This window comes from Eublepharis macularius, chromosome 10, assembly GCF_028583425.1.
Source record: "Eublepharis macularius isolate TG4126 chromosome 10, MPM_Emac_v1.0, whole genome shotgun sequence".
Lineage (NCBI taxonomy): Eukaryota > Metazoa > Chordata > Lepidosauria > Squamata > Eublepharidae > Eublepharis > Eublepharis macularius.
Window position 1 is genome coordinate 20,720,251 of NC_072799.1, and position 24,243 is coordinate 20,744,493.

General features: G+C 44.0%; 1 protein-coding gene across 2 annotated transcripts in view; it reads left to right on the top strand.

The window, feature by feature from the left end:
- The window catches only part of CCSER1 (coiled-coil serine rich protein 1), a 628,410-nt gene that overhangs the window by 140,413 nt on the left and 463,754 nt on the right, over positions 1 to 24,243 (top strand). For both annotated transcript variants that reach the window (XM_054989817.1, XM_054989818.1), the window contains exon 2: positions 21,534 to 22,899. In XM_054989817.1, the coding sequence (XP_054845792.1) occupies positions 21,576 to 22,899 (1,324 nt within the window). In that variant the 5' untranslated portion in view covers positions 21,534 to 21,575. The remainder of the gene's footprint in view (positions 1 to 21,533; positions 22,900 to 24,243) is intronic.

Below are 24,243 nucleotides of genomic sequence, written 5' to 3' on the forward strand. Positions count from 1 at the left end.
TTTCAAATCAATTCCTCATCTGTAAACAGAAGATTCAATTAGATGTCAAAGAAACCATGTACGCTAACCACTATTCCACACTGTCTCTGATAGCTCAAGGAAGTTCTTAACCTCCGTCCCTGGTTAGGTAAAGGGTGGGATATTTTCCATTCTCTTTCTCACTGCTGCCATTCCCCTGGCTATTTGTATCAATCTCCTCTCCTCCATTTTATCCTCCCAACTTTGTGAGGTTGGTTAGGCTGAGGGTGTGTAACTGGCACAGGATCACCCAGGAAGCTTCCATGGCAGAGATGTGAGGTGGGAGTCAACATAGTTCAACATCCTAACCACTATACCACACTGTCTCAGTTTTTGTCCTCGCAACAACCCTGTGAGGGAGGAAAGGGCGGAAGGGTACATAGAAACACCATCATGTGGTATAAACTACCACATCAAAATAAATTAATGAGAAATTGAAGAGAATTCTTCTTTTGAAAGAGGGGAAAAAGAATAAGAGGAGCCAATTGCTATATTTAAAAATAAAATTTCTAAATAGTGAATCCCACCACCTGTAACAACGAGGGTTGCCCGCCTCCAGATGGTAGCTTGAAATCTCCCCCGGAATTACAACTGCTCTCCAGGCTACAGACACCCTGGAGAAAATGGCTGCTCTGAAGGATGAACTCTACGGCATTATACCCCATTGAGACTCCTCTCCCTTCACAAACCCCGCCCTCTCCAGGCTCCACCCCTCAAATCTCCAGAAATTTCCCAACCTGGACCTGGCAACCTTAGTAACAACCCTAGCAGTTAGACATGATACAGAGTGTAGATATAATGCAGAAAAATGGTATCACATCAGTAGAAAACTTCAGCAACAACAGAGTAATAAATGCAACAAATACATCGTAAACATAAAGAGCCTTTCTGAACCATTTTGTTATAGAGCCCTATTACCTTTATAGAAAAACCCTCCTGATTAATAGCAACTGTGCTTATATACCATTCTTCTAAACAGATTAGTGCCCCACTCAGAGTGGTGAACAAAGTAAGTGTTATTATTATCCCCATAATGCATCTGGGGAGTTGGGGCTGAGAGAAGAGGCGTACCCAAGGCCACCTGCTGAGCTCAAGGCAGTATTGGAATTTGAACCAGCAGAGTGCTGATTCGCAGCCCAGCCACTTAACTGCTATGCTACAGCAGCTCTCACGACACTGTTTGACATAGGTTCCAGAATGACAGAAGTGTGGGAGCTCTCCTGGCCTCCTTCAGCAGGCCGTTGCACAAAGTGAGGGCCACAACACAGAAAGGACATGTATGGGTGGTTGTTCACCTTGCCTGTTGGCAGGTGGCACCCACATAAGGCCCTAAGCAGAGGAGCGGAGCTGTTGTGGTGGAGCTGCCATAGGAAGAGAGGCAATCCCGCAGATGCGAGGGTTGATGGCCAAGCAGGACTTTGTATATGGTAGCACCTTGAACTGAAAGAACCCTTAGGTGCATAGTATGCACATAGGCTTCTGCTCCCATGGCTGGAAATGCACTGTACCCATATGAGGGGAGCAGCATGCTCAATGACAAGCAAAGGACTATGCCAGCATGCTCAGTCCTGCCCCATCTCTGTGCGTATTGACCTCATACATACATCTTCTTTGGATCATGTTGGCCACAGGGATTGGATGACTGGTGGCCGTGGAGTGGCTTCTCGCGCAATTTGAGTGGCCTCAACTTCTTCTCCTTCCCCTCAGTCTTGACTTCAGCATTCCCAAGGAGAAGGGCATGTTGCAACGTGCATAGTCTCACTGTTTCGTAAGGCTGTGCCTTTTCTATCATGGCAAGGAATGATTCTGGGAGGTGGTAATTGGGAGAAAGATGGACAGGGAGAGAATATGAAAAGGTGGGTAAAAACCACTCAGGAAGCAAGTGGAAGATGAAAATTGAAACCTCATTTTAATTTCGGTTCCCATGCAATCAAGGGGAATTTGGGATGGTGAGGCATCTTTTTGCAACTGAAAGCCAACACTTAAAGTAGCGTGGATGTGTGCTGTTTATGCATTTACACGCCAGTGCTTTGTTTTGGGATTCAAATGTTCACATTGATGTGTTCTCCCTTAATCCCACTACAAATTGTTTTAATGTAGAGAAGAATGTGCCTCTTCCCACAGGAGCTGAAATCAATGAAATGGCAAGTGCGACATTCCCAATCCCCAAAAGAGACTATTGCACTGAAGGAATGAGGAGAGAAAGAGGAGAAAGCGAATGAGGGTCAAGTAGGAGGGGAGACAATTACACTTCTCTAATCTCAGAACCAGGTTGTTTTAGGTACACCGTTTTAGCTTTTGCAGCTGGCAAGTTGAATTTATTCAGTACACATGAATGAATTTAGTATTAGGAGGATTTCCAGTGAAGTATAGTAGAGAAGCTTATTACCATAATGGCCATTTTAAAAATATCACTGCTATATATATTTTAATAGATATGTTCATTATTTTTTAACTCAACCAAGAATGGTTGCGAGCTGCTGAGTCACCGGGCAATTTTGGTTTTGGCCCTGGAGGAGCTACAACAGCCACAATGACAGAGTCTCTCTCCATGAAACCTCTTGCACGAGGACGCTCAAGTGTAGGGACACGCAATGTTAGCCAGGAAGCGTAGTTTAAAAAGACAGAGCCAGTAGAAATCGCTCCTCAGAGAGTTTGTTAATTTCATCTTCTCCTCTCCTAAGGCTCTGTTAATTTCACCTCCTTCTAGGGGAGGCAAAGATGAAATTAACAAAAGCTCTGGGGGGCCATCTCCACCGGCTCTGTCTTTTTAAACTATCCTGGTGTAGAGAGGAGAAACTGAAATTTAAACTAGGGCCGTTTCCACACTACTCACCTTCTTGCGGAACGGGGTGCAACGTCGCAAAAAAACAGCGGAAGATAGCGTCTTCTCGTGCGAGTTTTGTGTGATGTCGTGCAAAACTCGTGCGACAAGACGCTATCTTCTACGTTTTTTCCGCAACGTTGCACCCCGTTCCCTAAGAAGGTGAGTCGTGTGGAAATGGGTGAAATTTAAACCATGCTTCCCAGCTAAGAGAGGAAATGCGCCTCGGTGTTGCCTCTTGCTCTAGGATTGGTCTCCATTGTACCCACCAGTAGCCATTCAGTGAAGCAAGGAGATGCCATGTCTGTTCCACAGGAACTGGATTGTATTGCTGTCTCATGAGTATTCTGCGTTGGTTACATGCCGCTGGCAAGCTGTCTTGGCAGGGGATTGTTTGAGTAGTGCGTTCCCATACACTCAAGCACATGTGTACCATCACCCTAAAACATGAGCACTGCTTTAGAGTGCTGTGATATATAGTAAATGTTGTGGTGCAATATAGTTCCTGTTCATGGACTACTACTGTCTGAGGAATAAGGGGTCCCTGAAAATGCAGAAGTTGACCATTCTTGATAGGATAATGATTCTTGATTACGGCAGATGGGATAGCTTTCTGTGCAGCAAAGGTTGATACCGTCTTCCAGCCTAAGGAGCTTCCCTCCAATGTCAGTGACTCTTCTAGTGGAGAAAGAACCACTTAGGTTGCAAGAAAGATCCTGGGCCTAGAGGAGTACTTCATACTTTTCTGAGTGGAGTGGTAGGATATAGGGTAGGATCCCATGCAGCATTTCCACAGGTGCAAGGACTTCTGCCCTCAAAGTACAACTTCCTCAACTACTTCACTCTCCCACAGCAACGCATAATCCCCCCAAAACCCTATTCTTGGGAGTCCCCTCTCTCCCAGGAGCAGGATTTAAGGGGTCATTTTGGGCTGCTGTGGAAGGGGAGGCCTGAGAAAGCTGTTCTTTGAAGGTAGAAGTGTTGCCCAGGGTACAACTCTTAGGCCTGTTTGCAAAAGAAAACAGCTCAAAGAAATTGTTGTATGTACTCGTGCACCCTGACAGCAGCAGTCAGTGAGATGTGATGGAATGCAGTTTATAGCGGAGACTTCAGGCACTAAAGGCGCGAACCTCTCCTCCCTCCGCAATGCTACTCGTTATCAGTGCTCCTTGTTTCTTGCTTTCCTCTTCTCCTGAAGTGCCTTAGCCATGAGACTTGCTGTCCCAGCAACACAGGGCTTAGCACACACCATGAAGCTAAACGGGTGGCTTTTAACGGAATAAAATGCCTGAGTGGGTGTGATGGCAATCCTGTAATACTTACAGACACATCTTTGGCAATCTCCGTTTGTGCAAGGATAACACATGAGAGAGATGCAGGCGTTTTTAGAGGCCCTTTGAATATGCTGAGTGAGTGAACAAAGTTGCTTTGGGAAATGGAAACAATCCAGACTTCAGAGAGGTAGAGTGAAATTGTGCTTTTGAAAATGCACAGCGTTGGGTATGTTCCCTATCCATGCAATGTGAGGGAGGAAGGCATTTGCTAATGTCCACTGACACAAGCCCTTGTGTCTCTGGCTTGCATCTTAAATATTCCCAGATATCGAGATGCTAAAATTGGTTCATAATACAGAGCGCTCTGAAAGCGACACGATTTGTTTTTTAAAGGAAGGAAAAGACAAAAAAAACAAACCCAAACAAAGCTAGAACCCTTGCTCCATCTGCTGGTATAAAAAAGCACAGCAGACGTTTGGTTTACAGAAGAACCTGTACATGGATCAAAGATCGGAATATGTGTCAAATGCAAAAGGTTGTATGTCTTATTTCTTACTTATGTTACTTATAGTTCACATTTCTCACTGACACTCAAGGTGGATTACCCAGTGTCAATCAAATATGCTTACCAGCTGCGACATTCAATACACAGTACAGTAGGGTATACATTGCAGAATTTTTTAAAAGAAGCATACATTCAAATACAGAAATACAGATGCATAAATTTGAATACAGGAATACAGAGATGAAACATTGCTGGAAACAAAACATAAGTAATTTGAATATGACATTTTAAACAATGTGAAAACTTCCCAGTAGAAGCATATCCATATCAAATGGCAGTACCCAGAAGTATAGTCTACAGTCCCTGTTTCTTTGCCAGAGCCTCCCTCTGAACCATTACCTTATACTACAGTACTACTGCCTATGTAAAAAAATCACATCTGAATAATTCAGTTTTGCATAGTCCACAGAAAGCCATAGAGCAGGAGCTTTCCTGGTCTCTTCAGGCAGGCCATTCCATAAGATAGGGCCACTGCAGAGAAGGAACAACAACAACAACAACAATAATCTGGCAATAGAAACCACCCAGCTATGGATGAAGAATACAACAGTAGTCCCCATTGTCATCGGGGCACTGGGAACTATTTCGAAAAACTTTGCAACTTATATGGGAAAACTGCAGCTTTCTGACATAACACCGACAGAACTGCAAAAGACAGCATTGCTTGGGACAGCGTACATATTACACAGATACCTGGCTGATACTTAGGTCTCTGGTAGAAACTTGTATCATCTTAGTAAGGCCAGTCAATGATAACGTGATCTTTATTTATTATTGATTGTGTTGCGTGTAGTAGTAGTGGTAGTAGTAGTAGTAGTAGTAGTAGTAGTAGTAGTAGTAGTAGTAGTAAAAATGATGATGATGATGATAGAATTGCCAAGATCTCCTGGAATTACTACTGATCTCCAGATGACAGAGATCAGTTCCCTGTAGAAAATGGCTGCTTTGATGGATGGATTCCCTTTTTTCCCCAGGATCCAACCCCAAATCTCCAGGAATTTTACCAACCCAGACGTAACAAACCTACCTGAGGTGCTGGCAGAATTGTTGAGTCTGGGTTATGTTTGCACCTGGCCACCAGTGCCCCTCAGGGGCACCTGTATGGTAAATGGTCATTCTACCCCTGTCTATACTATGCAAGAACTGGTAATAGATTACACAGGCACTCATACAACCTCCAACACTGAAGAGAGAATTCAAGGAAAGGTTTTACAGTTGTACATTACAGTCCTTTAAATCTTTTCCTTGTTTCATCACATGATTTATCAGAAACAGCTAAGCGTTCAGAGAAGTGGAGAGGGATTTCCACTGACTAACAAATGGATTAGAATAATTAGGTTTTGTGTGCAGTAGAAATTCAGCAGTGGCCTTCTTTAATGATCACTGTCTTCCCACACAAACAGGTATGTTTGCCGAATCAAAGAGAAAGAAAGGGAAATCTAAAAAAAAAAAAGTGATAAATGGGACTGTCTGCTCTGGTGATTAATTGTCCTCTCCTTAGACTTTGCTTTGATTCTGATCAGGCATTCTGGAAGGGGAGTCGTATGAGGAAGGGCTGCCTGGGTTTTCCCTGCACATGCTGATCTCATGGGCCTCCTACTTTTTCTCTTGCTCCCATATCATTGTCTCTTTCACAGTCAAACTTTAAATTGTAAGGCTTTTTGCCTTTTAAAAAATATTTAGTATGAAAAGCCATGTCTCTTAACACTTCCCCTGAGGAACCCAGGATTGCACACATGGCCCTCCATTTGGGGGACTTTTTCAGTTAAAACGAGTCTATAAATAAACTAAATATCGTTGTTATTAATTTGAGGTGGGAGCTGTGCTAATTTGCAATAGAACAGCAAGATGTACCTTACAGACAAGCAACCAGGGCTCATTTCGAGGGGGATCATGCAGGAACACAGTTCCGGTAGTTCCCCAAAGAGGTCACATGACAGGTGGCCCTGCCCACCTGATTCTCAGCCATTTTGGGCCCGTTTCAGCTTGGATTGGGGCCAAAATGGCCCAGATCGGGTCTCTGATGGGTGGTGGATCACTCTCCCTCTCAGCAGCGGCCCGATCCTGACCATTTTGGGCCCCTTTTCAGCCATTTTCAGCCCCTTTTTGCCATTTTGGGCCCAATTTCAGCCCTGAATGGCCAGGATGGGGTCCAAAACAGCTAGGATAGGTGATGTCAGGAGGTGTGGCATACGCAAATAAGCTATGCTAATGACACACTTCCGGTGATGTCAAGGGGCATGACATATGCTAATGAGTTATGCTAATGAGTTCCTCCAGCTTGTTTTCTACGAAATGACCCCTGCAAGCAACATTTCCAGGATATAAGCGTTAAAGAATTAAAGCTCCCTTATCAGATACATGTAGGAATGGAGATCCCTGAAGGTGGGAGGGGTATTGTGAAGGAGTCAGTCAGGATGTAAAGGTACAGTGCAAAATGTAATTAGCTTGATTAGAGAAGAAATGCAGAACAATGGATGTCCCCCTGGACTGAATAGGGACCTCGGATTCTTATCTCACTACAGATGCTAATTTCTGCTTGGTGTAGTGGTTAAGAATGGCAGGACTCTAATCTGGAGAACAGGTTTGAGTCCCCACTCCTCTACTTGAAGCCAGCTGGGTGACCTTGGGTCAGTCACAGCTTCTCAGAGCTCTCTCAGGGCCAAGCTACACATGACGAATGACACTTGAACGGCAAGTGGGCAAGTGTATTTCTCCCTGTTCACTTGCCCTCCACTCAATCCACTTGCTGTTCAAGTGTCATTCGTCATGTGTAGCTTGGCCGTATGTCCCACCTACCTCACAGGGTGTCTGTTGTGAGGAGTATAAGGACGGGGTATGAAACCAACGCTTCTCCTCCTCGCAACACCCCTCCCACCTTCTGTTGGGATATCATGGATGAAGGAACTTTACACCCTTGCTGTTGTTATTAATTGTATCCTCACAAAATTTCTGAGTTAAGTTAGACTGAGGGCCAAGCTACAAGTGACGAATGACACTTGAACGACAAATGGATCGAGTGGAGAGCAAGTGGAGGGAAAGTGAACAGGGAGGAATACACTTGCCGTTCAAGTGTCATTCGTCACTTGTAGTTTGGCCCTGAGAGAATGACTGGCACAAGGTCATCTCACTAACCACGGCTGTAGGAATTTGAACCTGGGTCTTTCCTGACCTAGTTAGATACACTGTGAACTTCAACACCATCACCAGGTGAATTTATCTTGCTTGAGCTCCTCCAGTTACATTCAAGGAGAGCTCCTGATTGGACTGTCTGGATGGTATCCGTTGAAACTTGTCTTGAGCAGTTTTGTGTTGGGACAGAAGCCGCTTTTATTATAGAATCAATCTGCTTTTGTCTAGTACATATACTAATATCTTCTTTGCTGATAGAGAAGAGACACATATCCTCTTAGGTCATGGTCAGGTTACTAAAGTAAACAATACAATGCATTCCCTCTTTGTATTGGCACACTAAGACACTCTTTAAATGAGCAACATTAGTTAGATTATATTACCTACTTTTTCTGTGTGCACGGACAGATTAGCTGGGTTCATGGGCGGACACAGAAGGCACACAGAGAAACGGAAGTTCTAAACTTAAACTGAAAACAATAGATTTCTTTTTTGCTTTTTACTATGCACATTATAAAAATTGGAAGAGTCAGCTGAGGCAAACACATGGTGATGAGTTGTGGGGCATCTGAATAGCCTGCTGCGCTATTGGCTGCCTGCTTGTTGCCAGTCAGTGGATCATCAGCTGAACCAATGGGAGCTCATGATCAGTGTGCTAATCCGCTACCCAATTATCAAGAGATGGCTGTGATTTATTATGCCCGCAAAGCTAACATGTGGATTAATTCTAATGCCAATAGTGCAAAAGATTGTCACCTAAAATGGGCCAGGGTATAACAGGATATATTTCTGTAACAGGAAGCCATCTCAAGTTCCTTACTGTTGTTGCCAACCTGTTTGCTTCTACAAATTAATTCCCTTTGATATCCTTCCTGGTTGGTCTGTCCCAGTGCAGGTATAGTGAATATCAGAACCGGCAATATTGGTCCAAAGATTCTCAATACCCGGCAAGCATCTGTCAACAGCGGTGTCTTAAATGCTTCCTACATTGGCAGTCGGTGCGGTGGCACTCCAAGATCTCAAAAATCAGTCCAGTTTGTTCATTGCTTCTTTATATTTTCTCTGACATTTTAGCCAAAAAGAGGCACTCAAAGAAGTTCACAGGACTAAACATACAATAAAATGACCAAGTTCAGTGCAAAATGTTTCTTGTGGCGCAAGCTGTCAGCTAGAGCTGGTTTAAGCATTATGGAGGGGTGGCTGGTTGCTTCTGCTGTCCCTCTGATGGTCCTGTTGACAGCAGATGGAAACTGGAGAGAGGGCTGTAGCTTACTGGTACAGCATCTGCTTTGTATGCAGAACGTCCTATGTTCAATGCTGTCCTCTAGGGGATGCGAAAGAGCTCTGCCTGAGATCCTGGAGTGCCCTTCTCAGAACCAAGCTACAAGCGATGCCTTACACAGGTTGGACACTTGTCAGCTTACCTCAAGTTTTGATGGGAAATGTAGGCATCCTGGTTTTACAGCTTGGCTCTCCATTAAAGCTGCAAGACCAGGATGCCTACATTTTCCATCAAAACTTGAGGGAAGCTGGCAAGTGTCCAACCTGTGTCAGGTGTCACTTGTAGCTTGACTCTCAGGCAGAACAGACAAAACCGTCCTTGACGGATCTTTGGGTGGGTTTGACTTTGTAGAAGGCAACTTTGTGGGATCATATGATGAGGAGGGAGGCGAACTGCCAGCTGGATCTGGGTATGAGCACGACACACTATACCTGGCTGTTTTCTGGCCCTCTGTGCGAAGGTCTCATCAACAACAGTTGGAAGCTCAGAGCAATAAAATAAGCACATCTAGTTCCCGTGCCCCCCCCCCCAACATCAGCATCTTTTTTTCCTGGTTCATCTTATTATACTGCCACTGAAAAGGAAATTATTTTGCATGAATAACATCTGAAATTGGTAATAAGGTGAGAAGAGTGCATTGTTCTCCCTCTTTTGTTTCTTCTTCATTGGCGTTAATTTAGTGTCACGTTGTATTCAGGACTCCACCAGATCAGTGGTGTACAATCCCTTCATTAATTGTACTCGACAATTAAACATACTTTTAAAATACTGTCCTTTTTGGCTCATTACGCGTCTTTCTGTGGTTGCTTCTTGAAATCACCCTCACAATGTGCCTGATCAAAATCAGTCTATTTCTCATGGATGTGAATTGTGTGGACAATTAAGAGCACTTTTGGAAAAGCTGCCTGTAAGGGAAATTAATGAATTAAACAATGATCTTTAGCTGCTTTTGTCCTTTTATCCAATGAAAAATTTAGTGGCTGGGAAACTCATCTGTCGTTTAAATAATTTGTGTGCTGTATTGAAACCTGTAAGAACAATGTATTTAATGAGATTAGAGTTGGTAGGACAGGCCATCGGCTTCTGCTTGCTGTAATAAAATAGTCATTGGGGCTTAAAGAAAAAAGCATTAATTTTTTACTTTAAGAATAAATGAAATTAAAATAAAAAGAGCTTGGCTGTAGGAGCTCTTTATCTCATAAATTGCCCTTTGCAAACAGCTTCACAGTGTAGGAACAATAGCTTCAGGTCGGCAGCCGTGTTGATCTGCAGTAGAAGAGCAAGATTCAAGTCCTTAAAGGCCAACAAGATTTCCAGGATTTCCAGCTTCCAAGAGTCAAAGCTCCCTTGTCTGGCTCAGTGTAGGAACAACACCATTAAACACAGCATGGAAACTAAGAGCCAAACTACACAGGTTGGACACTTGTCAGCTTCCCTCAAGTATTGATGGGAAATGTAGGCAGCCTGGTCTTGCAGCTGTAATGGAGAGCCAAGCTGTAAAACCAGGGCGCCTACATTTCCCATCAAAACTTGAGGGAAGCTGACAAGTGTCCAACCTGTGTAAGGCGTCACTTGTAGTTTGGCTCTTAATTAAAGAAGCAGTCCTAAGCACACAGGGTTGGATCTTGTCCCCTGTATGCGTGCGGAACTCTTTGACAATTCACCAGAAACCCAAGCTTGCCGAGTGACCTTGGCCCAGTTACACACTCTCAGGCTATCCAACTTTACAGTGTTGTTGTGAGGATAAAATGGAAGAACAGAGAATCTTGTAAGCTGCTTTGGGTCCCTGTTGGTAGAAAGTCAGAGTATAAATGAAGTAAACAGATTAGATATATGATAATACCTGCAGGATTGTATGTATATGTGTGGAAAAACTTCATGGAACTATGTAAATTATCAGTATGATAATTATCAGTATGATAATTTACATAGTTCGCCCTTCAGGATGACTTAACACCCACTCAGAGCGGTTTACAAAGTATGTCATTATTATCCCCACAACAAACACTCTGTGGGGTGGGTGGGGCTGAGAGAGCTCCAGAGAGCCGTGACTGAGCCAAGGTCACCCAGCTGGCTTCGAGTGGAGTGGGGATGGGGAATCAAACCCGTCTCTCCAGATTAGAGTCCTGCACTCTTAACCACTATACCAAACTGATGCTCCCTGGTTAATTCCTCCCAATGGAAAAATTAATTCTAGCTTGTACTTGACTGCTTGTTAGAATTCTTTGGCTGCATTCACAAAGCAGTGTAGGAGTTTGGTGTGACCTCACCATGCTCAGGAGTGTGTATGAATAGTACAAAGGTGGTTCACATGGGGTTAGAGGTTGTCAGTCCAGAGTGGGAAATTCCTGGAGTTTTGGGGGCGAATCCTGGGGAAGGCAGAGTTTGTGAACAGGAGGGAGTTGAGCAGGGATGTGATTTCATAGAGCCTATCCTCTGAAGTGCCATTTCCTCTGGGGAAATGTATTGTTGTCGCTAGGGTTGCCAGGTCCCCTTATCCTCCTGGCGGGAGGAGAGACCCAGCACTTACCTTCTGAACTTCCTTGTGCATGTGCAGAGCGTACACATGCTCCTGGTGAGGTGTGATGACATCACCTACAGGAGTGACATCATTGTACAGACCCCAGGAGCACTCACACGCTTCACACCGTGCTTGAGGCCCACATCAGTTTGGCATGGTGTGGGGGAACACACCCCGGGCCTGTGTGATGACATCACTCCTGGGAGTGACTTGGTTGCACCCTACTGGGAGCGTGCCCCGGGAGGCTCATTCCCTATGTCTTTTCTCCCTGCTGGCCAGGTGAGTGGGGGGGGGCAGAGGCTGGGAGCGGGGGGATCTCCTGCCTCCTCAGGGGGACCAGCAACACTAGTTGTAGCCAGGAGATCAGTTGTAGTTCTGAGAGAACCCCAGGCCCCACTTACAGGATGGCAACTCTATGTGGGGCTTTCCCACCAGCTCTGATACCAAATTTTCAAGCTTACTGGTTCGATTCAACTATCCCCATTTGAATTTTGCATCTCCCCAGAAGAAACAAAGCTGTGAAATTTTATTTTTTTGCACCACTTCTTGTTTATCTTAGGCAAACATTTCCTGTAAGAATGTCCACATTTGTCACATTAGATGTGTTTCAATTACATGTAAATTATGCATAAAACGCACAAAAAGTCATCAGTGTATAAATGGTACCCAAGAAAGAAAAGAACTGTTAGTGACAGCAATGAAAACGAGGCTGACTGAAAGGGAATACAAAAGGAATGAAACCAGCCCTTTCCCTCCTTCCCACTTGTTGCTTTTCTTGGCAGCTTTGCTTTAAATGCTTTTGAAGAATATTCAGACCTTTGGAATCCTTGCTTATGCTCTCAGTGTTGGTTGGGACATCTGTTTTCAACTTATGACAGGGAAAAGAATCAATTCAGTCATTCTCTCTGCCTTCACCCATCCCCCCCCCCCTCTTAACAGCAGCAAATGGACTAAGTAGCTTTGGAGTCACTCGGCCAATTCATTTTTCCGGGTTCGGAACGATATGCTAGAGGATTTCACAGGGAGATGCTGCCAGGACTGATTGTATGATGATGATAAAAGCAGATCTGAAGACACATCTGTTGTATTATGCATGCTCCTTCACATCCTGCTACCATAAAACCTATTTCGTCTCCTGTCTGTGTAGGACTGCTGAAGTGTAGACGAGAAATTCAGCGCAGAGAAGACTCGTCGGCACAAAACTGGCCAACACATCCATAGGAAAGAATATAAATGGATATTCAAGCCCTCCTTTGACCCACTCTTCTTGTAATTCTTCCATTTCTGTAAACCTCAAATACAGCTGCGTAATGCACAATAAGGTGCCAGGGGAAAGCGATATGTAATTTCTCCTTAAAGGTTAGGAAACAGGCTCGTCTCATAAACTTGAAGGACTCTCTCTGTTTCACATCCATTGCTGTGTAATCTGGCCTTAATTGATCAAACAGTATTATAATCAAACGCTTATTTGCTTTTGATAACTTTTAAAAGCTCATTTTTCATTAGTTTAATCTTCTCAAACAAAAAAAAAGGAGGGGGAGTTGAGTTTGTATTTTGATTTCAGGAGGCTAAAACCTCAATAGAATCCACCTCAGGCTGTCTTCAAGGCTCACCGGTGGGTTTTTTAAAGATTAGCCACTGTTTTGTGCCTTCGCCTTTTATGTGAGGCTTCAAAATTGCTTTACTCATTTTTGATCTTTGTAAATCCTGACATTGTCTGTTTATTACAAGTAAGCACGGAGATTGGGATTTACAGACATTTAATGCAGGATCAAGGGAAAATGTGTATGCGATGTGTGTAATGTAGACTCAAGGTTTGTAGGTTTTGTCCATGAAGCTGACATTTTGACATCGGGGCCCTCGGATAATTTAATTGCCCAATGCAAAGCTTGAGGCTTTCCCCCCACAAATATCACCAGGTCTCTTTGTTGGGCTTGTTTAAAGTGTCTGGGATTAAAAAGCTGAAGACAAAGTTTTAATTGATGCTACTGCAGATTTTAAACCACACAGTGCTGGTACCCACAAAATGCCAGCCTCGTGGAGGCGCTTTTAAAGAGCTGATTGTGCCCAAATTTGGTGTGCTGTCGCTAGGATTGATAACCCATGGAAGTAAGTGTTTGGGGGGTTGAGGCCTGGGGAGAGGGTGTGTCACTGACATAACGATGTCACTTCTGGTGTTCGTCCGGAAGTGACATCATGGTGTCCGCACTGTTGTCTCTCCACTTTTTTTCTCCAGCAGCTTCCTTGAGCAAGTGTCGGGGAGGAAGTGGGGAGAGGCAGGAATTTGCCTGCCCTGGGTAGGCAACTGATAAGCCTAGTTGTGGCTTTTTTCATTGCCACTACTTGTCCCCTTCCCCCTAAATGTTTCTGATTATTACTGAAATTCTTTTTTCTTCCTTCAGATCGTCTCAGCGTGCTTCCTGTGAAGAAACATGCACGTTTATTCTTTTCTCTCCATAGTTACTTTGAATAGTAGCATTTGCTTTAGCGATTTCTTTGCCAGTTTTCATGACCTGCTCATCATGTCTTACCCTGGATTTTACTGAGAGCTTCTGATTTTGTTTGAAGCTGTGATTTCTGGGTTTCTGTTGTAATTTTTAAAATGTTGTTCCACTTACTCTTGTAACTTGTAAGCCCCCTCAGAAGCCATTCCCTAAGAAAACAGTCTAGCATCACTTTAAAGAAATTCATTGCATCAAAATTTGGTTTGAGGTTGAACATATTAATAACCCAGTCAAAATTATGGCTTCCCTTGAAATTTCTTGATGTTCTGGCTAAACAGAAACTTCCAAATTTACCATGTTTTGCCGTGTTTCAGTTGTTACAACGAGGCTTCAGGAATTGAATGTGGGCTGCAATCCTACGAACAATTTCTTGGGTGTAAGCTCCATTGAATAAAATGGAATTTCTGAGGAGACCTACTTAGGATTGCTCTCGAGGTTAGCTTGTGCTCTTCCATTTTTATTTGTTCGTCTGATTCAAGAAGTTTCTATCTGGAGAAGTATCTCATTCTAATTAATACATTCCTGTTTCAGAGGGGATTGTGTTAATGTTTTAATGTTGTTGCTGCTTTCTGTATTTCATTGGTTGCTGTTTTTATCTCTTTAGATTTTAATCTCCTCTGTTAGTACTGTGGATTTTGCTTTATTTGATGTTACTGAAACATTATGGTTGTTAGCTGCCAAAAGAAAACGTTTAAAATGCCCCGTTTCCTGCCTTGGCTGTATTCTGGATAGATACTGTATTTCCTCCTTTCCGTGTGAGCACCTCTATCTATACATGTGGACAATTCATTAGAAAAGTAAAATATTCCCCTTCACAAACTGCTTTGCCAGCAATTCAGTTTATTGGGGTCTGTGCTGGAAGATAGCCCCCTGAGGAATAACCTTCCCTATTTTGCATTTCTGTAGATTATATCCTGACACTATACACTCATAAGTCCTGATGAGGTATCACCTGAAAGTTAGAACTGTGGTTTCTTTCCCCCTCAGGCTGTGATTCTGACTGCTGGATCTGCATGCATAAAAATAATTACGTTGAGAAAAAATGTGCCAGAAGGGAGCCCATTGTGTCATCATAAGGTGAATTAAATTTGCAGAGTCAGCACTCAGAGTATCTTCCGTAGCTTTATGGTGAATTTTGCCGAGGAGCTACATGTTAGAGGATTCTGTGGTTCAGGAAATGTGTGCGTCTGTGTGTACATGCCTGCACGTGTGCCCAGGAAGGAGTGAGAGAGCACAAGTGTTGCAATCTTCCATCTCTCATCCTTAGTCCGTAGGGTTCCCAGGTCCTTACCGCCTGGCAGTGGAGGGGGCAGTACTTACCGGGAAGCTCTTCTTCACATGTGCGCTCTTGGTGTCAACATGATGCATTCCTGGTGACAACGTGTCACTTCCAGAAGAGACGTTGTCACATCATCTGCAGGAGTGCTCCTGTGCTCCACACAGGCTAATTCTTTGAGACTCACCCCCAAATGAAGCACGGGGAGCACTCCCACAGGCAGTGCAACAACATCACTTCTAGAAGTGATGTCGTTGCATCTGCCCGGAGCACCTGCTGGTGGTGGGCAATCGTTGGGCATTCTGAAACCTTCTGCCAGTTGCCAGTGACCACCAGGCAAGCAGGTAAACTGGCAGGCACCTGCAATCCCTATATAGTCCTCCTTCTATAATAAAGAGATAACGTATTTTGGCAGATTGATTGTGCGCTACATGACCTCCCTCCTACTGCTAACCAGTGCATCTTTGACCCCTCTGCACATGACCCCTCCAGATGTTGACAGAATATGCAGAGAAGGAGTGCAGGTATAAGAACTCTGCCCCCCCTTATGATTGGTGGCTCATGAGCATGGTGCATACATTCAGAGGAAATGTACATGCCTTTCCTGTGATTGCAAACATGCTTTCTGAACTTTGCTGATTATGGGCAGGGAGTGTATGCACAGACACTTCTTCTCCACATAGATGCTATGCTCACAAAACTGGTGTTCACGCATGGGGCTTGTGTTCAGTCAACGTGTGAAAGAGTCGTGTGTGTGGTCGTGCCCTATGACTTTGGCATCCATTCTCTTTGCACCACCATTTTTTGTGTTCATCTTTTGTTCCATCTCAAACGTACATATACCCCTCCATGTCTGTTGCTCTCATTCTCATGCTACTAGGGCCGTTTCCACGCATCTTTCTCTCGCGCAAAATCACGCAAAACTCATGGAATGACGGTGTCTTCATGGCACGATTTCCCATCATGATTCTGTTTCATGGTGCAATTTCTGATGTCATCGTGCCACAAAACGGAGTCATAACGGGATGTCACGCCATGAAGATGCAATCATTCCGAGAGTTTTGCGCAATTTTGCGCGAGAGGAAAAGACGTGTGGAAATGGCCTAGCGCTCTTCCCATCCTCATTATTCCATCTCACCATACAATTATGATATGCAGGTAGCCAACACCCATGTATATACCACATATATATCTCATATTGATACCTCCTATCCATGTATATCAACAAGGGCTCGGAAAGAGGGAGAATGGTTTATGGCAGGAGTCTCCAATGTGTTGCTCACTGACACCTTTTGTGGCACCTGCCCAGTGTTTTTAGAAAGTGAGTGGGGCCAGGCAGAGTTTTTTTGCTCAGCAGAGCTTCTAATTGGTCTTTGGAGATCTGATCAGCTCATCAGATTTTTTTTTTTAACTTTGCTTTGGCAACAACTGTCACTATAGCAATGGGATCTTTACAGTGTTGACTGAATGTATATTGTGTGTATGCAAGAAAATATTTTTAAACAAAATGTTCCTTTAAAAAGGTATCCTGTTAAACAGAGCTTCTGCTTGAAATGTTGAAGAGTTACTGTTAGAGTAACCACAACTTTGTGGTTGTGCCCCCTACTGTGTGTCAGAATTCCATAGGTGTCTGTAAGCTCAAAAATGTTGGGGACCCCTCATTTATGGCCATTTGTCAGGTTGGCCACTCTGACTTCTCTCCTCCTTCTTCCAGAGTCCTAGGGAAAGTGATTCTCAACTTTTTCTTGTAAGAGTGGCCTCCTGTCTCTCTGCTCCCGTCCTCAAGACACAGGACCAACATTCACCACGTCACTCCAGGCAATGCAACACAGGAACTTAGTTGCTAGGCATAGCCTGGCAATTGGCCAGAAATGGGGGGAGGCAGGGACTTACAATTAGGGGGGTGATTGGCGTCCCTGGTGCAATGACTTCACTTTGAGTGCAACCCAGAAGTGATGCCATTGTGCCAGGGGTGAGCGTCCGCTTAAAACTCTATAGTTTTACCATACAGTCTGGGGCAAATGCTAGAGCATCACTTGACATCACTTCCAGGTCACACTGGAAGCATCTTCGTCATGCTGGGGACACTGATTGTGCACTCTCCCAATTTTGCCAGGGAATTTCCTTTTGCTGCCCAGTGGGCAATGGTAGCAGGGGGTGAGAGACCTGGCAATCCTCAGTTGAACCCACTGCCAGAGGTTTGGAGCACTGATTGCCACCCTATTGCTGAAGCTGCAAGGCAGCATTCATATGTCACAAAAGCAACTAGACCAATATTTCGGCTACCATGTGGGGCTGTTCTCTCCTGACCATCAAGTGGATGGACTAGACTAGCTGTTCTTTCCTGCTCGATTGCCACTTAAAAGCCTTTTAAAATACCTTGCTCTCTTTGCCTCCATCTTGCAGAGGTTAATGGGTGGCAACCAGAGACAGGATTTCTTTGGTGGGGGTACATCATCTTGGGAGTGCTCTCTCTTGAGGCTTGTCTGCTTCCGACCTTCTTCTCCTTTAGGCACCAGGCCAAAGTATTGTTACTTGTTTTTTATTAACCTAAAGGCATCCATGTGTTGTACCAGTTTTATGTTGTCTTCCTAGCTGATGATCTTTTTATCAACAGAGCTATTTGTTTTATGTTGCTTTCGTGCCCTGACAGGTTTCTTGTGCCCCGTTTTTGTTAGCTTGATTTTTTTTTTACTTCAGTTGTTCTTATTTACTTGTTGACATTGCTTTATGCGTGGAGCAGGTTCTAGAAAGGCAGTGCACACTTTCTAAATAAACAAATGGATGAAATATCTCTGAGACCCCCTCTTGGTCCACCTCCCATCTAGTGCTGGCTCACTTATTCTGCTCCCCCACCGCCCCCCCCAATTCATGTGCTGTTTGTGGTAAGGAGTCCCTGCCACAAATGCAACACTATATAATATTACAACACAACATTTTACAGGGCCATTGCAAGTGTTATTGCGATAATGTTTGTGAAGTGCTTTGAACTCATGAACTGATTATGTAAATGCTAAGTACTTGATGCCTGCCTACGCCAAAAGTAACTGCTTTTGGAAGCCCTAATATATTGAAAAGCGTTTTCAGTGATTGTGGTAAAATATAATTTGTGAAATGAAAACAGCAGGAAAAAACCTCTCACGGTTGTCATAGACAGAGGAAATGAGCAACGAAGGATTTGTGGGACTGTAGTAAAGAAGAGCTGAGTGGGGTTTCGGAGTGCCATGTTCAAATCCCTTCTTGGCCATGAAGTTCCCTGGATACTCCTTTGGCAAGTTGGTGTCTTTCAACTTTAACATTCCTCATATGATTTTTATGAGGATATTTAAGATGAGAATTGTAAAGCGCCATGTGAAAAGGAGAAATAATTACGGGGAAATAGAGTACCGATAGTGAAGTCCTAAACAGAGTTACTCCAGTCTAAACCCATTGATTTCAGTGGGCTTAGACTGGAGTAACTCTGCTTAGGATTTCACTGAGAAAGACCTAACTCAAAGTTAATTTCTTCAGTGGGAAATAAACAGCCCCAAAGCTAATGTGTGATTATCCAGGCAATTTGTTCTTGCAGTTTGGGCTGGATATTGTGCATGTGTTCGAGCGGGCCCACACAGCTTGTGGCAGCTAATCCAGACATAGCCCACAGGCTATGTATTTTGGTTGTTTGACAGTCTTTTTGATTCTGCAGTCCCAAGACGGCGGCTAAGTCAGAAAGCGCCTTAACCTCATACACGGCTGGTGTGCTGTGGTTTGTAACTACCAGTGGTGCAAACCAGCTTTAGAAAGTTGGGTTCTGAGATTAAAAGCAGAATTTGGTCGCTGAGCCATGTTTCTTTGAGAAGCCCCAGGTTTGTTTACATAGGTATTTATTCTGAGGCAATAACTGCAGTTCCATTTACCCTTTGTTTTATTGACAGAGTCAAAGTAAATCAAATGCTAAAACACATAAAGGAGAAAAGATAATATATATGAGTGCCAAGAAGGTGAGAAAAGGATCAAGGATGAATACAAAACACAGTGAAACAGTAGTATGGAAAGCATATAAAAATCATTTGTAGAAAGAGTAGTTTTCTTGGAGACAGTGAAGAGAGTTAATTTAAACCCCAAAAGCTTGTCCCCTGCCCCGCATCTGCTTGATTCATTAATATTCATCTTTATTTTTGGGGGTTTAATACCATATGAGGAGTACCTCTGAGGAGCAGGGACACAAAATATATTCAGTATACTTTTAAAGGAAGTTTATCTTCATGTTCAGTGTAAAAGTTGCCTTTGTAGCTTGAGTGTTTCCTGAGGCTCTCACCTCTGGAAGCATATGCTGGATATTGTTTTAATCCTAGAGTCGGATGCTCTCAGTTGATGAGAAGAAAGCCTGTTTCAAAATCCGAATGCCTGCATACCCCAAAGCACCTTGTCGAAATGGATAAAATCAACAGCCCACTAAAACTTGGCCCCAGAGATATTTTTAACATGTGCTTTTCTAATTCTAAGGGCACAAAATATAAATGTTACCATAAAGAGAGTGAGAGGAGAAATCCATCAGTGACTGCTAGCTGTGGTCACTAAAGGGGATGTCTGCATTCGGAGGAAATACACTTCTGGAAGGACATTTATACCTTGTGTGTTGGCCTTCCCAGGGCAACTGGTTAGGCACTATGTGAAACCTTTGAACTGATCCAATGGAATGGTTCTTATCAGGGCTCATTTCGAGGGGGAATGCACAGGAACGCAGTTCTGGCAGTTCACCAAAGAGGTCACATGTCAGGTGGCCCCGCCCACCTGACTCTCGGTCATTTTGGGCCCATTTTGGCCCGAATTGGGGCCAAAACAGCCCAGATTGGGCCTCTGATGGGTGGTGGATCACTCTCCCGCTCATCAGTGGCCCAGTCCTGACCATTTGGGGGCCCTTTTCAGCCATTTTTAGCCCCTTTTTTGCCATTTTGGGCCCAATTTCAGCCCTGAATGGCCAGGATTGGGTCCAAAACAGCCAGAATAGGTGATGTCAGGGGGTGTGGCATATGCAAATCAGTTATACTAATGACACACTTCTGGCGATGGCAAGAGGCGTGGCAGATGCTAATGAGTTATGCTAATGAGTTCCTCCAGCTCCTTTTCTACAAAATGACCCCTGGTTCTTATGATTATTTAGTATTTAAAAAATACCTGTCCTATACATGTATGTGAATGTACCTTTCTGGCCTGCTGCCAGTATTAGGTTGATTAAGGAGTGGATCTAAAGTGGCCCGGTTTGAGGACTGGCAAAGTTGCCCTTTCCCATTATGGCTGATGAGGTGTCACGTTCTTGGAGCAGACAGTACAGAGGGAAACATGAGACGCAATAACGTAGGAAAGTATCGTGATGTTCTAACGAAATAAAGTACTAATACAACAATTACAAAATAATTGCCTTCCTTAGCAGCATTACCTGATGTTTGGCTTACTAGTGGTTGAATGGGATGGCTTCAGGAATGGTGAAATTGACGTTGGCTCTTTGACCATCTTTGACAAAGAACTGAAACGGGACCTGTAGCGAACCGGTCAGCCCATTGGATGGTTTCCTTTCCATCCTGCACACCTTGACCTACAATTGGCATTGATGGACTTTATGCCCCTTACATCAAGAATTGTTTATAAAAGCAATATTGAATATTGTTAAATGTCTGTTCATCAATTGTATTGAATGCACTAGCACTTTATGTATAGGTCTGAAGGTGGGAAGATTGCATGGACTGTTATGTTGATGGTAAATTGTGCACAGATGAAATAAGAACAAGTTAATTATTTTGTAATTGTTGTATTAGTACTTTATTTCGTTGTTCTGTTACTACATTCATGGAGCAGGGCAGATGAAATGCCAGGTGTCAGCTAATAGTAGAAAAGGCAAGGGGACATTCTGGAAGTGGAGAGAAAGAGAATTTTGTGGCGCCTAAGCAATATATTGTCCAGATTGATGACAAGTACAGTGGAGAGAGATAGTGAACCAGAACTGGCCATCTGGGATCATGTGATTAAAAGGACTTCGGAGTAGATCGCATTCTGGTACCTACTAGACTTTTGATTCTGAAAGTTCTTTTCATGTTTATGAAAGTTTAAGTTGAACGTGTCTGTAATAACAATAATATTTTTCTTCTCTACCCATACAGATTTTAATATTGGCTGATCCTGGCCAAGCACAAAGGATCCTGATGGGGGACTCAGGATCAAGGCGGTCAATCATTGTGTCCCGGTTGCCAATATTCAGGAGAAGTATTAGCCGCAGACATGATTCCCTTCCATCATCACCCACTTCCAACAGTACTGTTGGTGTTCACAGCTCTTCTCCCTCCAGCACCAACTCTAGCTCAGGTAGTACAGGCAAACGCCGGAGCCTCTTCCGCACACCTTCCATTAGCTTTCATCACAAGAAAGGGAATGAACAGAAAGCTGAATCTCTAAGCCAAAATGCAGCTGTTTCCAATGGTGCTCAGTCCGGCCACAACACTTTACAAAAGCTCGGTGTGGAGGAGCACGTGAAAACCAGAGGGAGGCATTCGGTAGGCTTCGGAAGTTCTCGAAGCAAGAGAATCACAAGGTCTGTGACGGAGGACTTTGAAAAGGGCAGGGAGTCTTCAGCCAATAAGAACGTCTTTATCAATTGCATACGGTCTGGGAAGAATGAAGGTGATGATTCTGGCTTTACAGAGGAGCAAAGTAGATCTTCACTCAAACATTCCTCCAGGAAACTTCTCCCCAAATCCTTCTCAACACACTACAGGTTTTCCAAGCCAGTCCCTCAAAGCCAGTCAGTTTCTTGCGTGCAACCATCTTCTTGCCTGCTGGATATTAAACCCAGTGTTGAAAGTGAAGCCGTGTTGTCCAGGTCCTCCCTGTCACATTCTCCTGAGGTTGTTGAATGTGCGGGCAGTTCTTTGCAGTCGCCAATGCTTTCTGCTGACGTGACCATGGTCCAAACACCTTCTGAGTTTCTAGCACTGACTGAAGACTCCGTCTCGGAGTTTGATGGGCTGCCCCACTGTGGGAATTTGCACCCGGAAACCTTTGCCCACGATGTTACTACCTCTCAAATCTTCCTCAGTCCTGTTGCTGCTGCTCCCATCTCAAGGACATCAGATTATGTTGAAAGTGTTTCACATTGCGCTGTTATAAAAACTGAAAGCCACAGAGTGGAGGACTGGCTACTCTTTGAAGCTAGTGCTGCATCGAAAGCCCTTGATGCTAATCAAAACCATGCAAAAGTATTATTGAAGGAACTTCCTGCCGAACATACCAGCCACCCAGAAGGAATAAGCTCAGGAGATGAAGCACAATTAAAACCCTTTGTCTTAAACCAGGGAGAAATCACGGAACGTTCTCCGAAAGCACAGGGATCGCACAGGGACCAGCAATCTGTTAGAGCGCCTAAACACGTCAGAGAAGCAATCCCCGGACCCGAGTCTAAGATCATCCCTTCATCTTCTGAGCCTCAGTCTTTTCAAACTCAGCAGGGATATGAAATAAATCACACAAAGGGTATGTGTTCTGACTCTCTTTGTTTCTAAAAAAATGTAAGTTTTCAAACACAGGCAAATAGGATTTAGAGGAGAGCGGGCGCAAAGGCGTAATCCCACATACACTCGTTCCCAGCTAAATGTTGTCTGCATTCTAGCAACTCCTTATAGAAACTTCATATAAAGTCTCAGTGGTTTCAGTGATTTATTGTCGAAGGCTTTCACGGCCGGAGAATGATGGTTGTTGTGGATTTTCCGGGCTGTATGGCCGTGGTCTTGGCACTGTAGTTCCTGATGTTTCGCCAGCAGCTGTGACTGGCATCTTCAGAGGTGTAGCACCAAAAGACAGAGATCTCTCAGTGTCAAACTGTGGAGAAGATGAGAGTTTGACACTGAGAGATCTCTGTCTTTTGGTGCTACACCTCTGAAGATGCCAGCCACAGCTGCTGGCGAAACGTCAGGAACTACAGTGCCAAGACCATGGCCATACAGCCCGGAAAATCCACAACAATCATCCACAACAATCATCGTTTCAGTGATTGTTCAGAGGATTATACTTTATCTCTACAAATGAAGGCTTTTATTATTTTCTTATAATTTGCCTTCATTAAATTGAAGGTTTTGCAGGAGGTCTGTCATCCAGAAGTTGTCGAGACCCCCTTTACTGCTCAACTTTAGCCAGGTGGCTGTATCATGTATCAAGCACAGACCTGTGAGAATCCCATCCTCCCCTGCTTACCCCATGGCAGTGGTGGCTGAAGCTGCAGCACTTCTCCCCACAGACAAAGTGATGGCAGTCTTCTTAGAAGAGGAGGACTTGTCGCTGTCCCTTTCCTCAGGTTTCAGAGGGGGACAAACCAAAGAAAGATAGACAGATCAGGGCACTGCTCTGACTATCCTTTGATGTGTAGATTGCTCTTCTGAGGACTTCCTTTTTGTGAGGCCTTCTCTTCCTGGCTTTGACACACTTTTCTCTTCATCTTGCAACCATGAATGCAGAATTTGTCCAGCCATTCATGTCCATCCTTAGATTAGATAGGTAAATAGGAATCTGTCTCTCCTCCTTTCCTATCAGAGTATGGCATTCCTATAGTAAAGAACTCTTATTTCTGTTCTAAATATATACCAAGCTTAAGTTTGTAATGTTCTCTCTCACACTCACACCAGCCATCACACAAGCTCTAACCAGCCATCATGCTTACTCTGCAACCGATATTACTCTGCTAAAGGCCCAACTATGGATTCCTTTAAAAGGTTTCTAGGGCCAGTACTCTCCCTCTTCCAGTAAATCTTACTTGCCTGCCCCCTCCCACATTCTTTCTGTCCTCTTGCCATATCCACCATCCATCCTCCTTGCCACCACTTT